At 40.3% G+C, this 22,869-nt stretch overlaps 1 protein-coding gene across 1 annotated transcript; it reads right to left on the bottom strand.

The window, feature by feature from the left end:
* Window positions 1–1,111: 1,111 nt before the first annotated feature.
* Window positions 1,112–22,497, bottom strand: slc13a4 (solute carrier family 13 member 4). The gene is made up of 16 exons (XM_085375430.1): window positions 22,375–22,497; window positions 15,710–15,838; window positions 11,945–12,081; window positions 11,647–11,822; window positions 11,411–11,474; window positions 11,128–11,167; window positions 10,846–10,932; window positions 10,539–10,723; window positions 5,264–5,383; window positions 4,921–5,022; window positions 4,596–4,697; window positions 4,245–4,351; window positions 3,835–3,956; window positions 3,413–3,574; window positions 1,419–1,556; window positions 1,112–1,249 (listed from the first exon to the last, which is right to left on the bottom strand). Exons 1-16 carry the CDS (start codon window positions 22,495–22,497, stop codon window positions 1,112–1,114), a joined length of 1,932 nt encoding a protein of 643 aa, XP_085231556.1.
* Window positions 22,498–22,869: the final 372 nt, after the last annotated feature.

Genomic DNA, 22,869 nt, shown 5'->3' on the forward strand with positions numbered 1-22,869 from the left:
GGTGGAGTCAGGGAATATTTTTCCTAGCGGTGGGTCCCAGGGGGTTGCCGACTGGTCACCACCAGGGCATCTCTAGATATGCTAAAGGAAGCCCCCTTATTTAGTATTTACCATTTAAGCTGCTCTTGTTATGGCTGCCAGGTGCACATCATTCATTTTATGAATCTTCCTAAGCAAAACTGACTAAAACTACCGCAACCAGGGTGAGGATGAGGGTGGAGTGTGCTTTGACATCACAGGAAGACATGAACACTGTTGGGATAAGAAGTTTGATAGTAGGTCATGTTAAAGTAGCGTGTAAATTCATTAACACAAGGCACTGTAAAAGGCACTGCAGTGTTCGAGTAACATGTAGCAACAAGAATTGTAACGTTCACAGCATTTTAGGACACAAAAGCAGCTTCAGAAACTTTGGTAAGAATGTGCATGAAATGTGTAAGGAAGGCCCACGGTGTTCAACGTAAAAAGTACAGTAGCTCTACATATACAGTACACTGGCAGCCACGGTAGATTTCTCTTTTCATGCTCTTTTCTCGCTTTAATCCAGCAACCACTTCTTCCCTCTTACACGAAAGACAAGACCGATTTTTTCCAGAAATGCTGAAATGTGTTCAATTTAGTTGTAAAAAGTATATTTCATTGGAAATGTTTAAGTTCAGCAAACATGCAATAAAAAGAGACTTGTCTACAGTGGCCTTATGTAGCTTATTTCTATCTAAAAACAGTGAAATGAAAGGATGTTGTAGATCTGAAAATGTATTTCAGGTTTACTGTAAAACTGTAACTTATCATTTTTCTTCTACTACAAATCAAAAAAACTAAATCAGTTCTTGATTTTTTAAGGTTTCAGTTGGAGTTTAATGTCCTCCAGTGGCCAAAGGCGTTTAACATTCCTTGTAACACACCAGTATGGCCAGTATATAATAGTATATCTAAGCAGCTGGTGAGGGTTGTTTCTCCACTTCTTCTCCTTCTCACCACATCCATGTTCTTCTTTTAAGGTCTGTTTAATCAGTATAATTCTGAGCAATCGCAACACTTGCCCAGTCTCTTCCTCATCTGTTTTTGAGTTCATCCCCGCTTTGTACCACCAGCACCTGCCCACTGTTAGTTATAAGCTCCCAGTGACATTCCTGGCCAGTGCCCAGGCTGGGAACTCAGTCAGATTGAAGAGTGGAACCCCCCAGGTGGTGATGGCCAACATTACCACCGCCACGCCAATCAGATTCACCCCAAAACCTGCTTTGACCTGGAGATGAGGAGGAGAAAAATTACTTCAGTAAGCATCAAGAGTTTCTGTTTGCCACATAGTACGAAATAAAAAGAGCCTCGAATTGGATACGCTGTTCCCGGAAGTCTTTTGATTCCGCAGGTGCAAGAAGATTGTGGGACAGTGAGTGTGTGTTTGTGTGTCGTACCATGTCCCTGATCTGCACGTGGCCGTAACTGAAGACGATGGCGTTGGGGGGGTTCCCCACTGGAAGCATGACCCCAAATGACACGCACATGGTGGAAGGGATCAAAGTGTGGAGGGGGTTGATGTGCAGAGTCTCCGACTGGACAGAGAAGTACGCAATGAAGAAGAACAAAGGGAGTAAAGAGAGAGTAATGAAGAAAAAAGACAAGTGCGAAGAGGAGAGGTGAAATGGTTGGGAGTACAGAGGTTATAGATAACTCGGAAAAATGTAGAAGGAGGGAAGAGAAAAGAAAAAAGGATGATAAAGAAAAATTTAACAAATGGGAGAAAGAGAAGGTCAGAGTTACCAACTGCTACAAAAGTTGATATGACACTTAAAAACATTTTCACATAATATAATCATAAAAATGTTTGTCTAGAATTAACGTCACAACTGACCCATCCTGTCGCTATGATGTCATACTTTTGCAATGTGGGGAAAAATAAAAAAAAAAATTGCACATGTACAATTTTATCTGCTGTTACAATGGTAAGCATTTTAAGGTTGTTTTTTTTTTTTTGTTTTTTTTTTAAACTGAACTTTAAAACATGCAACAAGAGTGGTAATAAAAACCCACAGAAGCCGACAGACATCACTGACTATATTTTAAGGGCCGGTTGAGATTACATAGAACAAGACAAAAATCATTAAAACATGTTAAAAAAAAAGACTTTAGCCTTAATGAATGCAGTGTAGTTTGGAGCCGGAAGCAGGGTTCATACATCATCAGTTAACAACTGGACAGAGGTGAAGTATTATGGCACCTGCTGTGAAATAAAAAGAGCCTTGATGTGCACTTTATGAGTAAGTGCATGAGGAACAGGCGCCATTCTGCAATAAAATGGCTTGTGACGTACTGGTGAGAAAACGTCACCACTGACAGCTAAAATGGATTATTGCCAGTACAGCAGTTTTTGGGGGGGGTTCTGAGTAAAAGGGTCATAATGTGCAGATGCACAAATATTTTTCCCCTACTCTTACATGTGTTTGTGCTGCTATCCCAGTATAGTATAAGAGTATAAATAACAGGTTGTTTTTATGGAAGCCCGTTTCCGCCAATAAAAAAAAAAAAAAAAAAAGGATCCATAACTCAAAATTCCAAGTTATTTTCTCGAAATTTCGATTTATTAACTCAAAATTTTGAGAAAAGTAACTCGAAATTTCGAGTTAGCGCTGCCAATCAGTAATCTACGTGAATGACGTCATTTCCTTGTTACCCGGAAGCTGAAGCCCTCAGCTACAAATGCTACAGCTAAGCTACCAGTATTACATCCAGTCGTGAATGCACAGATTGCTGAGTGTTTTCAGCCTGGCTTCACAAATGATGAAATCCCTGTGTTATTGGCTGAATCACATGGTGTTACTATCAGCAAACATACTCGCGAAAGCGCCAATTTGTTGGGATCCGTTTTTGAGTGTGCGGTCCTCTGCGCCATATGCTTCCGGGTAACAAGAAAGTGACCTCATTCACGTATATTTTTGATTGGCAGAGCTAACTCGAAATTTTGAGAAAAGTAACTCGAAATTTTGAGAAAAGTAACTCGAAATTTCGAGTTATGGATACTAGCTTCTTTGTTTTTATTTAGTGGCAGAAACGGGCTTCCATATGTTTTAGATATCTATATGTATATAAAAAGAGAACTCGGCCTCACAATCAGTGCCACTTGCCTCAAGCTTTACATTGTTTGCACTGTTACACGCACGCACTTATGTAATGGTTATGTAACCAGTACTATTTAGACCACCTGGTAAAGATTATTCAAATTCGTGGCCCACATCAGAAGTAATTAGCACAGTTTAAAAATGAAAAAGTATTTTCAAGCAGCACATTAGTGCAGACCTGTTAGACTGAATATCCTCCAGGTCATTTATGTGAGTGTTTTTAATGATTTATGACATTTTTATGATCATTAATGAGGAACAGGTGTTGCGATATGAAAGAGAATATGTCGTACCAGCGCAGACAGGATGGGCAGGAAGACGGTGAGAGTTGCTGGGTTGGAGGCGAACTCGGTGACCGCAGAAACCAGCAGGCAGGCTAGCAGGGTGACCGCCCAGGGAGGAAGACCACTCATGGGCTCCAGCTGTCTGCCAATCCACACTGACAGGCCGGACACCTACACACACACGCAACATTAATCAGCTTTCTACATGCTGTTCATATCCCCACCATTACCTAATGTAATAATATGTGAAATGATTCTTCTCTTTTATAGCTACAGTCTCTTGTAGATACGTGTTGAAATCACATTAACTCCATCAAAGTAATCAAGAAATTTATAATGGTGAAAATGGATCGCAGATTCAGATTACCCAGATGCTATGATGCCAGAGCAGTAGAGTAATACAAGAACACACAGACATATATTCGTAGTACCTTGCAGCCCGCTGCCAGTGCATAGCCTCCACCAACCAGGATGACGATCTCCCACGGCATGAGTCTCTGGAAGTCCTTCCAGGTGATCATGGGAGCCAGTGGGTCAGACTCTGAATCATCATCTAATATTTTAAATTGACAGAAAAAAATGTCAATAGAGCAGGATCTGGGGGAATAATATCATGTAATACTTGTGGTTGACAAACACTTGAAAAGTCATTTATTTTACCAAATCTCAAATGAATGGCTCACAACATCTGTAATGTGCTGTTAAAATAATCTGAGGTAGTATACGAATGTTAACGAAGCTAGCTGAACAACATCACTGAGCCCTTTTTTATTATTCAATATGTTTTAAAGCCACCAAATGGAGCCCTGATGAGACAACCCAAAGGTGCTCGAGTGCTGACCTGAGTTTTTACAGCAAGAGGAGGAAGAGAAGGGCCGCCTGGCAGGGATGAGGAAGAGGAGGAAGCCCAGAAGAACAGACACCGTTGCATCAGTCCTGTAGCCTTTCCTGAGAGAGAAATTAAGAATACACAGATATAAAACAGATAATGCAAAAGTACTCTAACAGAGGCCAAAAATCAAAAATATGGTGTATGAAAAGAGCATAAGCACTCCTTACTAAGTGTCTATTATACCTACTCTATGTGACAGGGTGTGTATTTGTTACGGAGAACCAGTGCTTCCCTAAAGTGTCTGACCACTAACACTTCTGAACGTTTGTGGTGATCCGGCGCGACATTATCAGTACTTACTTTTCAAAGAGCGACGTCCAGCCGGGCACAAAGCCAGGCTCTCTGGTGAACCACAGCAGTGTCATCAGGATGAAGAAAACACCTGTCACCACCTCTGGGTAGCTGCACACACAATCCACAAAAGCGCGTCAGCAACAATTACATGAGTGACAACACGATGGGGACAAAATGTCACGTCTAGGCTCGTGAGTAAGATGCAAATGCATAGCTTATATTTACACACAGGTGAATTTAGTCCTTTAAATATACATAAAAAGTGGAAGAGTTGACATCAGAGTTGGAATTTCGGGAAATTATTTTGCATCGTTTCAGCTCTGGCACACACCTGATGGGTCCCAGCTTTGCGTACTCCTCGTGGATCCTCCTCTCTGACAGCATCTCTCTCCTGGTTTTGCGTTTCTTACTGAGTGAGCAGGTTTCTCTGAAGCTGAACACACAGACAGCAACAACAAGATCAACCACACGGTGACCTGATACGGTCGCTTTGTGCTTTTCAAGCTGTAGCCTCAACAACATACAGGCAGCAGGATTACCATGAGTCCATAATGACAACATGGAGATGTGGGCAAGTAGGAGACCCACCTCTGTAATCACACCCCTGCCTGTGACCATTAGCACAGCAACTAGCAACACAGCACACACACAAAGATCCTCGAACGGGCACTCACTTGCAGCCGAGGAAAAGGAAGTGCAGCCACAGCCAGGTGAGAACCAGCATGATGATGGCGATGGGGAAGCTGAAGATGAACCATGTGCCAAAGTTGATCACCTTTGCGTCTGGATAACGGCTGGAAAGACAGTTGGAAACAGCAGCTTTAAACCACACTCATCGGTATTCATTTCACTTTAATGTGTAATATACACATTGCTACACACTGGCTCTTTAGGGGCTGAGCCTCATGACTTGTGACGGCATGTGTCACGGCCGATAAAAATGGAACCTTATCACGTTTAAAAATAGCCGATTAACTCACATCAGCTACACACATTGACCCAGCCTCGGTCACGTGTGTTTGCTTTGACTGACAGATGTTGTCATTCTCATTTACTTATCTGTGCAGCATTACAGCTGACTGTCCACACTGATAAGACTGTGACTATCACAGCTCAGAGAGCTATACTACACTACTGGACAGAAGCCATAATGGGTCACCGAAATTCTCTTAAGAAACACTTAAGAAGCTTCTATAGAGCAGAACGCAGTTACAGAGTAAAGCAGCAGCATCTATCTATTTTAAAAGAAGAGAACCAACATGACATGCCAGAAAGGATGCCACTTTCTAATATTCAGCCTTATATATAAAGCTTTGTAATATCTTTACACATTCACCTAACAAGTGGAAGATATTAGTTCAATCCCGGGAAGAGACACAAATCCCTTTGGGGCTGCATCAGGAAGGTATCTGGCGTAACATTTGCTATAACAAAAAATGTGTGGAGGGACTTGTGTAGCGCCCCCTTGTGGATAAGAGAGCAGCCAAAAAGTATCCATTAATGCCCTACATCTAAGTTCACATTCACACTCATATGAGGAGTAACTCAGGGATACTTTAGCATGCAGCCTGGAGCATCCAGGTGGGAATCAAACTACCAACCTTCCCCTTACTGTAGTAGACGACCTGCTCTAACCACACGGTTGCTACACACTTCTGCAATATACTATTAATATTTACAACCCTTTATTGATAACCTATTGAAAGGTAAGTTTATCACCTAATTAAATGTATTCATGTTTAAAGAGTAGTGCTGTTCATACATCTAGAACAGTGGTTTCAAACATAAGGCCCGGGGGCCGGAATTAGCCCAGCAACTCCTCCAATCCTAGAAGGTTTTGGAAAATGTGTATAAATTAGGAACTTCTGACTGTATTTTGAGAAGTTTTCCAGGTTTCCCTACTGACAAAACCTTCTCCATTGCCATTCATACTGCAAGAAACTAACAGATACACAGGAAAATGACAAAAATGTTCCTGTTTTTCAAGATTTACTATATTTTCTGTGATTAACTAGAACGTCTATTTAATTTAACACATTTGTCATGTAGAAAAGTTGAAATGTACTGTTGAAACTGGACTTCTTTTTCTGATATTAAGAGTTATCAGGGATTAAATGTTGAGTGAAATGTCTTTATTCTGACAGAAAGGGTTGATTCGCTGATACGATTGATACGATCAAAGTGGCCCACCGTGTAGTTTGACGTCCCTGATGTGGAATGTTTAGGTGTTAGTTGCTCAGATTTGGAGATACTTTGAATCTAGAATCCACTGGAACTAAATGACATTCACTGTTGCTTTCTAAGCTCATAAATGGTTTCAGTTGTTTGTTTTTTCAAAGATTAAGTTTTTATTCTTATTTTAGCTAATTAAAATGTTGTTGTTTTTTCAGTTAACTATGTATCCTTGGTGATCTCTGTACCCTAATTCCACCCAGTGACAGCTGGGATAGGTGAGGATAACCTCCCCCTTTTTTCCACAGAGAAAAAGAAATCTGAGAAAACTGTGAGGAGACCATATCATCAACATTAATAGCCCTCTGTGTAGTGTATCAGTAGTTTATGATTAGTGCACTTTAAGCTATAAGACAAGTTGTTGGTCTCCACTGTTGTTTCATTTAAAGCTATATAGGTAATAAAGTGTGTTTGCTCTGATATGCTTCACTGCTCTGTAACGACGCTAAGCAGAGTAAAGGTGACATGCAAATACGGTGATCACGTATCTGCTGCACAAACAACTCTGCCATGCCTTCTCTGACCTCCGGGCATTCTCATCGTGGATGGAAAAGTGAAAGCGAGCCAATAAAAAGTATGGGAAAATGACTGGGCTGCTTGTCATCCTCTGAGGATCATAGATATCTGCATCAAATTTTACAGATCCCATCACCTAGATAATATGAGGGGAAAACCCCATCAACCTCATAGCTCGACAGAAAGAATCAGGGAAAACAGACCTCTGGGAACCATGAGTTTCTATATAAAATAACAGCAGAGAGAAAAAAATGAGATATTTCAGGCAAATAGAAAGTTTCATTTATGAAAAACAAGAACACAATAAATTAAATAAAAGTATGAAACTATTCTAGAGCTTTTAAGATTTCATCTTAACACCAAATTGCATTTTAAAAAGAACTAAAGTAATAAAAATCATAATATGTTGACAACATCAGTGTCAGTGTCCATCAGGATTTCCTGTGCTGGGTTAAATTTTATGATCCGTACTAAAGAGACACATTTAAAAACGCTGACAGTCTGCTGGTGGGGCTCTGGAGCCATGAAACACTGGATTCGTTGCACAGTTTAAATAGTTGAAACCCAGTTTACACGAGTATCTTTAATAAGAGCAGAACTTTCACCACTGAAACACAAAATCCAGCTTCTATTACCGCAAAATTATGTACAAATGGAGACAGAGAACAATTAAGCGTACAGTGGAGGGGGTAATAATTCAAAGATGCAGTCCTGTCAGAAAAAAACAGAACTAAATTTTTAAAGTATCTCACTTAAAAAAAAATTTAAAAAAAAAAAAAAAAAACAGCCTTTCATCAGCAGACAAAAGTGGAAGAAAGTTATAAGATGTGAGGCTTCAGCACAGACGTACATAAAAGATGGATGTTGCTAGCAGGATTTTTTTAACCTAGATCTCGTATGGGTATTATTTGTCATTATGGTAACCAGCCTCTACTTGTCTTTATAGTCCTTTTTAACTCTAATGGGGACCATAATGTATCAAATGAGCATTACAGTGTATTCAATGAGAATTAAGATAGCGACTGGAGACCATAAACTCATCAGGAAAATGTTTACTGAGATTATAGATCAAGCCAACGTTGGCAATTAGTCAGAGACTTCAACATAAACTGACTTTAAAAATAAAACCAAATATCCTGATTTCAGTTTTAGGATACTACATTTCTGAATCATCAGTTAAAAATAAAAAGAGTTGATTCAGAAAGCTATGAGTAATGATATGTTTGCAGTTCCATTCAATCCTATTTTATTCATATAGCACCAAACCATAGTTGGCTCAAGGTGCTTTATATTGTAAGGTAAAGACCCTACAATAACAGAGAAAACCTAGCAGCCTAAGTCTACAGCAGGTTAACTAAGGAAGGATTCAGGGATACCTGATCTAGACCCAACTATAAGCTTTACTAAAAAGGAAAGTTTTAAGCGTTCTTTTAAAAGGAGACAGATTATCTCCTGAATCAGAACTTCCATAGAAGAGGGGCCTGAAAGCTGAAGATTCTCCCTCCCATTCCATTTTCAATATTATAGGAACCACAAGTAAGCCAGCAGTCTGAGAGCAAAGTGCTCTACTGAGGTGATACAGTACTATGAGTTTCACAGATAAGACAGAGCCTGATTGTATGTGAGGATAAAGATTTTAAACTCAATTCTGGATTTAACAGCTAGAGCCAATGAAGAGAAGCCAGTGTGGAAGAAATCTGCTCTCTCTTTCTAGTCCTTCCCAGTACTCTTTCTGCAGCATTTAGGATCAACTGATCAATCCGTTGGGCATCTTTCCATCCGTTGGGCATCTTTCTTTGCCTTTAGACAACAATTCTGATGGCAAAAGAGCCAAACGGGACAGGCCAAACAAAAAAAAAAAAAAAAAAAAAAAAAAAGGATCAACTGAAAGCTTTTCAGGAATATTTACAGTAGTCCACCCTAGAAGTAATAAATGCATGGAATAGTTTTCCAGCATCACTCTGAGACAGGATGTTTCTAATTTTAGAGATTTTATGCAAATGCAGGAAAGTAGTCATTACACTGGAGGCCAAGGTAATGCCATCCAGAGTAAATATCTGGTTACATACAATGTTTCTAAGATATTTAAGGGCCAAGTACAATAATCTCACAATTGGAGGTCTTCTAGGTCATTATGTCTTTAAGAAATCCCTGCACTTTAATTAATTGGAGTGTGTTATCTGGCTTAATGGATATATAAAGCTGGGTATCATCTGCATAGCAATGAAAATGTACACAGAATACTGCCTAAGTGATGAATGAATAATTTGAATAGAACTGGTCCCAGGCAGAACCCTATGGAACTCCACAAGTAGCTAGCTAAGAGAAACCTGCAAACAAACAGCTCATTTTCAGCTTCTAAAAGTTAGCCGGGTACTAAAATAACCCTCCGATAAATCTAACATTGCTTTGTTAGCGTCTCTGCCCTCATTCACATATCATGGGACTGACAGTGACAAGTCCTCCACTTCGTGTAGACACATACTAATGTGTCAAAAGCACATAGCATAGATAAAAAGGCTTTTTTGTTTAATTTGTCTGTATGTTTGAATTTATTTTTATAAGTTTGGTTGTATTTGTGCAGCACTGACTAAAATCACATCCACAATCTGTACAAATATGCTTGTCAAAGCAACTGATGTCAAGTTTATCACTTGTTGTACGAGCATGGACTCCAGTTTTGGATCAACTAAACTGAATAAGTACACACAATCAACAAATTTCAAGCTTAAATCTCTAATCTATGAGATTTTACTTTACACTGCTTAGATTTGTTGCTGTCCCTGTTAGCATCACAACTACTAGCACACACGCAATCCCACACAGATCAAAACCTGACCTTTGTCCACAAGCTGTGACATGAAGGAGGCCATTCTGTCAGGCAGTGGCCAGATGAAATCATCTCTGTGAGCACTGTAGAGGCTGATTAGTTTGATCTCTTGTGGCCCCAGACACTCAGCTAACATAAACTTTTTCAAAATAGAGAACACAGCAGCCAAGAAATCAACCAAGCTGTAAACATGTCTGAGAACTGAGGAGATGTCTGCAGTCATCCAAAGCCATTACAGACCAGCATCTCTCTCTGATTCTGAACGGTTTGTAAAGTAGATTTAATATTACTGTCAACAGATTTTGGAAGCTTATTTAAATCATTACATAAGCAAGCGTTTGTGTAGATACCACATACGTGAGCATACTTACGTGTTAAACTGTTCAGCAAAGATGAGGTTGGTTGACGTGCCGGTGATGGTGATGAGTCCTCCGATGGTCGCTGCATACGTGATGCTTAGTGAAAGGCATTTACAGATCATGTGATCCCTTTTGGTGGGATACTGGGAGTCTCTTCTCATCTTCACCCTCTTTACATTTGGGATTTCAATCTCAACCTAGAGTGATGAAAATGTTGTAAACGAAGAGCAAACATGAGAAGCAATCAGGAAGATTGCTTCTAGCTCTTGTTTCCAGCAACATGGCTCTGGCCCACCCTCTTCACTGACACACTGCTCACCTGTGGCAGGTGGCCGTTGGTGTTTTTTATGAATTCCTGGTTTGAGATGGGCTTGAGACCCAAACCGTTGACCTCAGCGGTTTTTGTCTGAAAACAACAGAATACCGAATCAGTGAAAGCATATAGATTTTTCTGTGGCTAATTTCCACATTCTGTGTACTTCACGCACGCGCGCGCACACACACACACACACACACACACACACACACACACACACACACACACACACACACACACACACACACACACACACACACACACACACACACACACGTCACTTACGTCACTTAGTGTGGAGAGCTCCTGCTTATTGTTGTCATTGCTGAAATAAGAAGAGAAGAAAGAAAATCAGTATGGTTGTGTGAGAGAAAATTGACTTTACTTTGGTTAAAATGAGTGAGACTGAAGGAAAACAGTCATTTGATGTAACTTATTAGCACAGATAAAGAGGTAAAATCCTTGCAGAAATACCACAGAACCCTGTGTAGACAACTTAAACAGACATTCACATATCATCGAGTGTACACTGCATAAATAAAGACCCAAAATGTCCACAGACACATACCAGTTGTTGCGGTAGAGCAGCTCTAGCTGGTTCTTGTCCAGGTTCTCCTCTTTGTCTGGCACAGCTGCAGAGAAACACGGGCATCGTCAAGTCAATGACAGAAGTAGTTTGAAAAGTTTGACTGTTTGCCTGTTAACAGGAGACCCTCTCTGCTACAGCACCTTCTAGCTAATGTCCACACTGGTGCAAGCACTGTTGTTATATTTGCAGAAATGTAGTGACAGACCCAGACATACCACTGTCCTCTTCAGGCACCTCTGCTGTTTCAGAGTCGACATGACTGTCTGCCAGACCGGTGCAGATCAGCTGCTGCAGGACGGCCTCAGCTATGGGCATCACCATGGCTGTGGTGGATGTGTTGCTGAGCCACATGGAGAGAAATACGGTGCAGCACATGAAGCCCAGTACCAACCTGCACAAGAAGGAGGTCATTTTATACTTTTGTGTGTGTGTGTGTGGGGGGGGGGGGCACGCACATTATGACTACATTTACCATCATTATAGTGTTTAAATGTACAAAAGTGTGATGCTCACATGCCAGGCTTGGCCCCTGCAATCATCACCATCCTCAAAGCAATCCGTTTATGAAGGTTCCACTTCTCTATGGAGGCCGCCAGGCAAATGACTCCCATCAGCAGCAGAGTTGTGTCTTTGCAGTACTCTGCTGCTACCTGAACATGCACAGAGGTACAAAAATTATCACTTCAAATGATAAGTCTACATCATTTCAAACCAATTCAACAGATGCTGGGAAAATAAACAAAATGAGATGTTGTAGGCAGGAAGAAGTTCCGAGACCCTCCTTTCACCCGGTCCACCCTCCCTCGTACAGGATCAGCACTTATGGTTTGTTGTTCTTAATTTGCTCTACTTCCCATCAGCAGCGTTCACAGGTCTGCAGCGTTACATAATCCCAGGTGCACTCACCTCTCACCTAAAATCTTTTAATTTTCCTTAATAATAATACATTTTATTTAAAAATAGCGCCTTTCAAAGCACCCAAGGACACTGTACAACAGATAAAAACACAGAAACTGGAAATATACACAATAATAAGAATAACAGATAAAAGTTAGAGCATACAGAGGTTTAAACATAAGCAATTTTAAACAGATGAGTTTTGAGGGTGGACTTAAAAAGAGGGAATGAACTAATATTTCTGAGGTCAGGGGGTAAGGAATTCCAAAGTCGAGGGGCAGAGCAACTAAAAGTCCTGCCCCCCATTGTAATCAGACGAGCGGAAGGAACAGAGAGAGAAAGAGAAGATGAAGATCTGAGGCACCGGGATGGGAAGTTCATCTGTACTAAATCGGAGAGGTATGGTGGAGAGAGAGAATGAATAGCCTTAAATGTATAGAGGATTATTTTTAAATGGATGCGAAATTTAACCGGGAGCCAGTGAAGCTGCTTCAGGATTGGGGAGATGTGGTGGGTAGAGGAAGTCCTAGTAATAATACAGGCAGCTGAACGTTTACACTTTGGTCTTCTTGGGAACAAAAGTACACAGGGTAGGCCCTATAAAATGTCTCTCCACACTGTTTGTTGTCATATAAGATGTCAAAATCCCATAAATGAACTTTTAAAAACAAGAAACCAACTTTTAGCCTGAATGGGAATCAGACAGATGCTGGAATGCATCCAAGCCTATCAGCTGCTTCACAGTAACAATAACAGCTGTTATTAAGCTGTTTATTAAGTTAAAGGGATGACTAAAATAGCTAAAATCTCAGTGTTAGCTAATGCAAAGCTTAGTAGTGACAGCTCCAGGTTTAACAGACACATAATCATTGCTACAGTATTCACATACAGTGTACAGATTATCCTCCACAGCTGTTTAGCACTGAAACTCGGCTAATCGGTTTTCATTTCAATTTGCAGGTACAAATCCAAGTCATAGTCCTTTCCAATCACTTTAAATACTAGCTTTTTTATGGAACACTTATGACCGCAGAAAACTTTAACTGTTAACTGGATGAGATAAGATCCTGTGCATTGTTGATGCTCTTATATTCCACTCTTGAGTGGCAGCAGATGAAGATGGAATCTAATCTCTAAATTAGCAGCATTAAAGCAGCAGAAAATGAGGAGATTACAAAAAAATGAAAGTGCTATAATAGACTGGAAATGTTGCATAAAGCTCTCTGCTGGCATATTTATGGAACACCATCACAAGCGGCTTACAGCAGTGTTAACAGGCAGCTTTTGTCACTGTTTGTCAAGGCGCTTTGGTCACGACTCAGTTTTTATGTAATGCAGATAACAAAGGTAAAGATGATGAAGGTGAGTTTAATTGAGAGGAAACTGTTACTGGTATTTTTTTTTTTTTAAAGAAAAAAAAAGGGAACTGACGCCAATGGCCACCACTATCAGTAACGCCAATCGTACTGTATTAAGGATCGGCAGTGGTGTTAATGGTCGTAAAGAGGCTGGGTGTGGCCATGTGAAGAACATCAGTGGGTACTGATGATGAGTGCTGGGTTAACGGGTTCATCTGCACTCTCCACTCAGTCATGTCTAATGAAACCTTCACAGTTGACTGACCATGCCTCTGGTTTACACTGGAGTGTAATAGGATAAGCAACAGAGAACTGTAAATCAAAAAACTGATGTATGTCTGAGGAGCACACACGTGGACCAAATTTCTTTAAGCATACATAGCACAGTCCAGAACACAAAAACCATGCACCGTCTGATCTGCACGTATATTTTTACTACCACCTTTTTCTTTCTTTTCTTGCTTTAATGTTGCTTTAGAAAAAAAGTAGCAAACCCCCAATAAAGTAAGACAATGCAGTTTCTAAGGAGAATATTCTTAATTATTCAATAACCTCTTCCTATTAACATGGACATAACTCTACTTAAACAGATATATAGAGATCTGTACAGCAGATTTTTACTTTATAAAAACTGTAAACACTAAAAATTGATGAAGTTTGTAAAAAAAAAAAAAAAACCTACTGGGGACTCCTGTGCCTCATACTGTACAGTTACAAGAACACTTATAATAATGTATACTTTATTGATCCCCATAGGGGAATTACTCTCTCTGCATTGGACCCATTCAATCAGTGGGCAGCCACTAAGCAGGCGCAGCATGTAGGGACAGTACTTTGCTCAGGGGTATCTCAGGGTAGCCTTTCAGTGGATTCGAACCCCAGACCTTCCGACGATGGGGAACCCACTCTACCTACTGAGCTATCCCTGCCCCACTTGTTTAATTAGCAAAAAGCAAAAACCTTAACAAGAATCTGACCAAGACTTTTGTACTGCTACAGGAGTCTCAGTCCTGGTGCCTTTTCAAACTGAAAGAACGGAGGAGGATATTTGCATAATAAGGCAAAGTTTTAACAAAAGACATCCAGAATTAGGATGTAATAAATTAAAGAATAATTGTTATCGTTTAGATTTACTGCACTGTGTCAAAGCTGTAATTTGCCTTGAAAATATTTAGCTACGCATGGTGCTGTAGCAGGATTTGCAGCACATGGCTGTGTGGGAATTATATCATTTTTATATTATGTTTATTCTTCTATATCCTTTTTATTAAGCTTTGAGTAGTGGCATTTGATGAGAACATTTATTCAATTTATTGAACATATAGTTTTAATCATGTTATTACACACATTGCATATGTGCTCATGAAAGAGTTAAGCACTCAGTCCTGTGAAGGTCAGAAGCTTCGTTCAGCGTGACTGTCTATCCTATTTTACAGTGCTTTTCAATGTTCAAACGGGCATTTTAATCACAAGACACATTGAAAACCCGAGAAACATGATGTGAAAATCTCCATACAAAGACAGAAAAGTGGAATCAGCACACACAGCATTCACTGGTGCACAGAATGACACTAAGATTAAGATATTGTCTTTTCAGAAATTGAGAGCAGGCGATGCTAAAACTTCCTCCAATTTTCAAACATGCAAGCAAAATTTTAGGTATTTTGTGGGACACTGAACTGTCTTTTAGCACCTTGTACCAATCAGTTTAAGATTTCACTTATAACGCATTAAAGCATGAGGTCATAGTCATAGTGTCTCTGCTCTGCATGTTCTAACCCGACTATGTGAAACTGCCACAATCGGTCGCGTTCATTCTGAAAAACGGGATCTTTGTTTTTCTTTGCTCTCCTTCTCTGCCAGGCTCTGCAGTTATGAAAAATCAAAACTTTTAGCTCACAATAGATGCTACAATTTTCAATATACAACTCACTCTTAATTTGGCATCTCAAATAGAGTTTATAAGACAGGTTTCAGAGAACTGAAGCTCAAACCAGACAATCAGCTGGAAAGAAGGACTCACCTCACTGGACTTGAGTACACCAAAGAGCGGGTAGAGGAAGGCTGGGACCAGAGCAGCAGCACCCAAGGGAACAGCTTCAGACACCCAGTAGACGGCCGTCACCATCAACACATAAGCACAACACGCCTCCTGCAACCCCCAAAAAAGTCTGTCTATATCATCCACACAATAAGCAATACAGAAAAAAAGACACAGGTCTCTATAGCAATTGCATTATTATTTTAGATTGGTAGCAACATTGTCCACACACACACATCCATGTGTGGATGTGCTCACATGGATGTGTGTGTGTGGATGTGCTCACATGGATGCGCACAGTCTTTTAGAATACATTACAAGTACAAGTACAAATATTGTGTGAGTTTATTGTTGTGGCAGCAGTGGGGAGTGTTGTTTGTACTTAATATCCAACTGGGACACACACTAACACTCTTTCTGACAAAACTCTAGCACACACACACACACTGATATTACATTAATCTTGTTATTGGTTATATAATGTCAGCATGCCAGCCTCTCATACCGCTCTGTCGCAACACCAATGGGCTTAGTGACACGCTCTCCAATCTTCAAAACTAAAGTTGAATCTCGTGACATTTGTTAAGACCTTTTATAGCTGACACTCGCTTCGCAGAAAAATACAGTTTGTTCACAAATGAATTATGCTTAATGCTTAATAAGCTTAATTTAGGTCAGAATGAATGTGTCATAGACAGGGTGCACATAGTGCTATTATATATGCAGGTTATCACTATGTTATAATATGAGACTTGGATAGTCTTTTGTTGAACACAGATTTCATATTAGCTTCTATCAAACGCTGCTGGAGTCTGTACTGAAGAATGCTTAGTATAGCATTTCGCTTGTAGCAGGTCACTTAATCTCAAGTTAATAAACCCACAGGGAGGAGAATTAGCCACAGGACTTCAGCGTGAACCATGTCCAGACCTGCTTGAACTCCCATTTAAAAAAAAAAAAAAAAAAAAACCTTTTCAGAAGTCAAGCTTATCCATGCCTGCTGTTTACATTATGTTGCAAGAAAACCCATGTACATTATTACAATTCAAAGACATTGTAGAAGAACCCTGAAACTTTGAAGTTTCAAAATATCCACAGGTAAGCACAGATGCCTCAGTGCATGTGACAACAACCACAAAGAGACTGTACAAATGTGGCCAGTGTGCAAAAGAAAAAAAATGGTGTTCAAAAGGAACACAATAACGAAAATCTACAGTTTGACGATCAACATATCAATGAAGACAAGAAATATGAGAGAATGCTTGTTGGTAATCTGCTGCTCGCAGACCATTTTTAAGGCGGCTCAGTATGTTTGAATATGCATATTGATCTTCAGTGTGTTTATCATGTGTTTGTATTCAAACTGTGAACCACTTTGCAACTCTGTGTTTTGAAACGTGCTATGCAACTAATGTTATTATAAAGCTACAATAAGCCATTTTAATAGCTATATTAAAAGTTTTAATAGCTGTAGAAGTAGTATAGAAACAGTAACAAGCAAGCAAGTATTATTATTTTCAACTACCACATTTATTTATTTAAAAAACTACCTTACAGTACTATTGATGGGTCTGATTATTCAAGATATTTTATGTGACATGAAGGATTTTAAATTTATTTTGGATTTAACAGCAAGCCAATGAAGAGGCAGTATGGGAGAAATATGCTTTCTGTTTGTAGTCTATGTCAGCTTGTCTGTTGCTGTGTTTTGGATCAAATGAAAACTTCTCAGGCAGTTTTAGGACAGCCTGATAAAAATGAATTACAGTAGTTGAGTCTAGAAGTAATAAATGTTGCAGAGTGATGGTAAAATAGTTTTTCAGCATAACTCCGAGACAGGCTGTTTCTAATTTTAGACATATTGCACAGATGGAGTAAGGTCTTTATGTCTATAAGACGTTCCTGCAGTTAAATTTACTGGTCATCTAGCTTTGTGAGTAGATAAAACTGGGTATCCTCTGCACAGCAATGGAAATGTATGCTATGCCTTCTAATAATACCGCCTAAAGGAAGTATCTATAATGTAAACGGAAGTGGTCCTAGCACGAAACCCTGTGGAACTCCACATCTTAACCTTAACCCCAGTGTGTGAAGACGACTCCCTATTTCTGCTCTAACTGATATCACAGACAGCCAAAAATGTTAAAATGTCTCAAAAGGGGCATTTAGAGCATTTTAAAGCCGGAGCTGTTGGCTCACAGGGATTACTTGCACATACAAAGCTCTCATTATATGAAGCACTGGCCATATTTAACAAGCATCTACCACTCTAACAGAAAATAAGCAGAAGCATAAAATGTGCTCTGACGTTGCTCTGTTTTTGATTTGCTGTTGACAACACAGGTTTTTACTCTAAAGACAGGTGCTTACTTTTTGGAAACGCTCCTAAAGATTTAAGAGGCATTTCCAGGCATTAGGTGCAGCTGCCTGATTAGACCAAATGAGATGTTTGGGGTTCATAATCAAAGAGAACTTCGCCACTGAAAAGATTACAACAATTTAAATCCACTAAGAAAACATTCCAGTATTATAAAGAGAGACATTGTGTCCAAATAATGAGTTTTTGCACTTTAACAGCTAGCTTTACAGCTCCTGCCTGTGTCGGACACAACACCACACCGAGGACGTGCTGGAAGTCTGCCAGATCAGAATCAGAATGCTTTATTAATCCTGGGGGGGATAGGATTAAAGCCATGCCAAAGGTCTGACTACTGGTTTGCGGGGGGGAAAGCACACTGATGAGAATGTAAAGAGAAAAAGAAATGTGACCTTCGGAAAGAACAAACAAATGGACAGATAAACAAAAAAGACAAATCAGCAGTAATCCATGATTGATTATTGGTCACTATTTATCAGAGCACAGTTGCCCCACAGAAACTGCAGCTTCAGTTAGATCCTCAAATCCTACTCTTTGGCTTCCTTGTTTGGCTTGTTTTTAAAGCCATTGTACTTCAACCTTTGTGCTGAAAAGACTTCACGCTAAGACGTGTCGAGGTTCCGAAGTCATCACATGAAAGATAACCTGTGCTTGTGCTGATTTAAGGCAGGCTTCTCTGAAGGTTATGTAACCAGTTATTAATCTTAAAAATCATTTCAACTACAAAATTAGCAACTCTCTGTGGTGACAAAATTAAAATCAGCCTACATATATTTTATGAAAGTGCCACCTGCAGGGCCATTTTTGAGGGAAAGTGGACAACTGACCGGCCACCCCGGCTGTGACAGGCATGAAAGTGTGAGATGCTGTTTTTTGTATTCCATCTAGGTGAGAGTTCACTTGATTTCTGCTTCTGTTGTAAAATGTGATATTGGAGAACCAGAGGGAAAATGTTAAACGGCTTAACAAACTGTAATGGACCCTTCAGGCACAATCGTATCTTTCCTCAAGCAAGATGCTGCAGAGAAGAAAAATATAAGTTTTTATATTCTGGGTATTTAGCTGCAGTTTGTCATAAGAAACATCCATAAGTGACAGTGCATCCTATTACTCTCTTTGTGCTAATGAAAACAGTGAAATAGATCATGCTTTAGACCATTTAAATGCATTTAACAATCAGGACACCAAAAGGACTCATAATTTGTTTGTAACAATGCCCTGGACTTGTTGTTTCCTACTTTCCTGTGAGATCTGTGAGGAAGAAAGAGGAATGCAAAAGTTTTCTCTTTACAGCTATTCACTAGACACTTCTTGAGTCTTTTGCATCGGAGCCCGGTGTGGTTTTAGAAGCTTTGAGCAAAGCGATTACTGTGAGCTTACTGGGATGAGAAAAGATGTTTTTCTTTGAAATCTCAGTGTTTTACAGCTGATAGGTCAGCTTTTCTCTAAACAGAAGCCCACTGATTGCCTCGTCAACTAACTGTTATCCGTGATCAGCTTGGGAAATGAACAGGAATATTATTCAGTTTAGAAAAAGAAGAGACAGTTACCTAAGGATGTCTGATAGGCAGATTAGATCACAGCTCAAACGTTTTTCACTGAGTCAATCAGCAGAAGGCTAAACGGCTCAATAGATAACATGCACACGGTTCACTCCTGTGCCCATTTGTATGGAAAAATACTCACATGAAAACTGACTTGATACTGACAACACTGATGAAACTTCCTTTTCTAAGACTGGAGTTTGACCTGTCCAAGGTGTACCTCGGCTATCTCATCAGTTATAGAGTGCACACCTACAGACCCCACTACCCTGAACTGGGTAACAAATGGATGACATATCAGTCAAACAAATTAATTATCCAAATTGCTCTGACAATAAAAGCATTTTTAAAAGAACATCAGTACACATCACAGCTAAAAAGACCATCTTAGGTGAGTCATACACATATTTGTCCTGATCACCACAGTTATCGTCCTACAGGGTACATTCATTGGCAATCCATCCACATGACAAGACAGCTAAAAACCACAAATGCCAGATTTCTGCTAAAGGAAAATTCAGAGGCTCACCAAATATAAATCGTAATTAACTGCCAGTTTTTTAACAGTAGCAGCAATTTTTCAGTGTGTGCATCACAGCAGCCAAGCCAAAGGCCAGGGAACATCTCTTTGCGTGTGTGTATACGTAGCTGTCTGGACTCAGCAAAAATTCTGGAAAGTTGTGAAACTGCACACGTGCGCCTCTGATAAGCACTGTGCTTATCTGCCACTGACTCTGCTTCTTTGTTCCTGTCCTCAGTCTCTCTGACCTGGCCTGACTGCATCCTACAGATGTCCTGTTCAGCTGCAGCTGGACACAGGACCTCTCCAAACACACACACAATGTTTCTCTGAACCCGTCACATTCCCGACACAGTCTGGGGTCCCTGGTGTCGTAAGGAAGCCACGTGGGGGCTCAAATCCAGCGTGGTTGTGGGTTGATTATATAACTTAATTGCTTGGGTTGTTTCTTTCTTTTTCTTTGTAGTCAAGTTTTTGTTCTTTTGTTCTTTCTTGGCCTCATCCTGCACCACTTACTCATGCCAAACATCCACCACCACTGACATAACAGCAGGGCTCCTTGGCGATCGCTCTTATTGGCTGACGGTCAACTTGTGGAGCATAACACTTTCTTTGAATATGAATGACATTAAAATAAACACAGAGAAACACCTGTAGTTACAATTGATATATGTGTAGAAAACACTATGGCCATGTCCCAGAATATGATCTAAAGCGCATCGCCTCTCTTACGACTGTTTTATCACAGAACACCTTGAGGATTTTGAAAATGCATTGCGCATGCCGTGAGTTTTGAAATGACGTGGGCCTTTCAAACCAACACATTCTCACTCCCTTTAAATTGATTGTTACCTCTGTGACTCAGATTGTAATACATTAAAGTCACAAACTGGAGCTAATGTGTACCATTTGCATCATAAATACAGTGACGTGCTCTGATAGGGTGTTTTAAAGCTTCAATTTTGGTTTGCTGATTGCTACTGTCTTTCACTGGTCACGGGAGAAAAAGAATCCTAATCCCAATTGAGGTGTTCTCAGTATGACCTACACTAGAGGGAAAAAAGTGCTTTCTACTGGATATCATGGAATCTGACAGGTGACCACGTTAACCAGAGAGGCTCTGCAAATCAGAGAAATGCACTGGTCTGAGCCTCGGTAAATATGAGACCACACCACAATCAGAAAGTCTGAAACAAACAAAACAAATATTCAAATATTTTTTAAAAAATACATGAAACTCACTCCCCAGCAGCAAAAGTTTAAGGTTTTAGTCTCAGAATGGCGAATGCTTGCACATGGCTCATGTAATTTTGTGCTTTTCATTACGATTTCACTAATCCGAGGACACTGAAAACAGAGCTATCCCAGATTCGGAGGGAAGACACGCAAAAGAGGAACGGACCTCTCTCCTTTTATTCCCATCTTTTCCCTCTTCACTTTTTTATTTTTCAGGAGCACGATGATGTTTAGGTCATTAACAAGTCGCGACATCTCCTCTCCACACACGGCTCAGCTGATGATCGGGGGAGCTCGAGACAAGCGATTATCAAAACGGAGGACAGTGCGCCTTTCTCTCTCTCCCTCACACACACACACACACACACACACACACACACACACACACACACACACACACACACACACACACCAAGATCCCATCAGGACACTGAGGCCAAGAGCAGCAGCATCACCACCCACAGATCAACTGGATATCTTGTTTACTGCTGTGCCGGATGGTTGCTAGGTATTTATTAAGAGTAAATTATTGGCGCATGATGTTTGATTTAACCTAAGTTCGCATATACTGATTATTTTTAACATACATCTTTAATTTATTTCTTATAGGCACTGGTATATCCATCACATTTAATGCTTTGAAGAGATTTTCTGGTGCTTTAAAAGTAGTTTCTCGTCATTTCGTCTTTAAATGTTTCACATCTGTGCATTTAAAAAAAAGTGTATCTGTCGAACTACGAATTAACTTCAATAAATTTGACGCATTTATATGTCAATAATTTCCAATAGAATATTAATACCTTTATATTCTATCCATCAAATACATTGATAGTGAAAATTATACAGTTAAACTCTACCGTGCTCTTATTTTGAAACCCATTTGGTTATGGTAAGCGTTCTGTTGCGTGTATATGCTGCGTGTAATGATAAAAAACTTCACATTTTTTCACACTCTCTCTCTCGTACTCACACTGGTAGGGTGGATGAGCGGTAAGGGAAGCAGGGACAGCGGAATGAACACCACAAGGATCAGCTTCCTCGCTCTCCACAGCTTCCTGAACAGATCCATCCTGGCTGCGGCCTCCAGCCTCATGGGTGACCCAGGGCTCTGGGTGGAACCGGCCACAACTCAGCAGAACCGGGCGTAAGAGTCAGAAGTGGCCTACCAAAAGCCTCAAGGCACAGTCAAGCAGGGAGAGCCGGAGGAAAGAGGAGGGGGTGGTACGATCCTCCAGGGAGAGCGTAAAGTTCTCAGTTTGGGCTGTGCGCCTTAACGCACAGACGGCGGAGCCTGATCGGGTTCTCGGTGAGGTGAGAGAGCTTGGCTGAGCTTTACTTCCACGGTGACTTTCACTCGCACCGTACACTACACACGAAGGTCCCCCTCTTCCTCTCTGTGTGTGACGCTCTCCGAAGCATCAGGTGAGCGTGCCGGCGCATTTATCGGACTGCACAGGTATGCTAA

The sequence above is a fragment of the Diplotaxodon limnothrissa genome, linkage group LG17 (genome assembly GCF_057381915.1).
Source record: "Diplotaxodon limnothrissa isolate DT_005_m linkage group LG17, D_limnothrissa_male_GT1.1, whole genome shotgun sequence".
NCBI lineage: Eukaryota > Metazoa > Chordata > Actinopteri > Cichliformes > Cichlidae > Diplotaxodon > Diplotaxodon limnothrissa.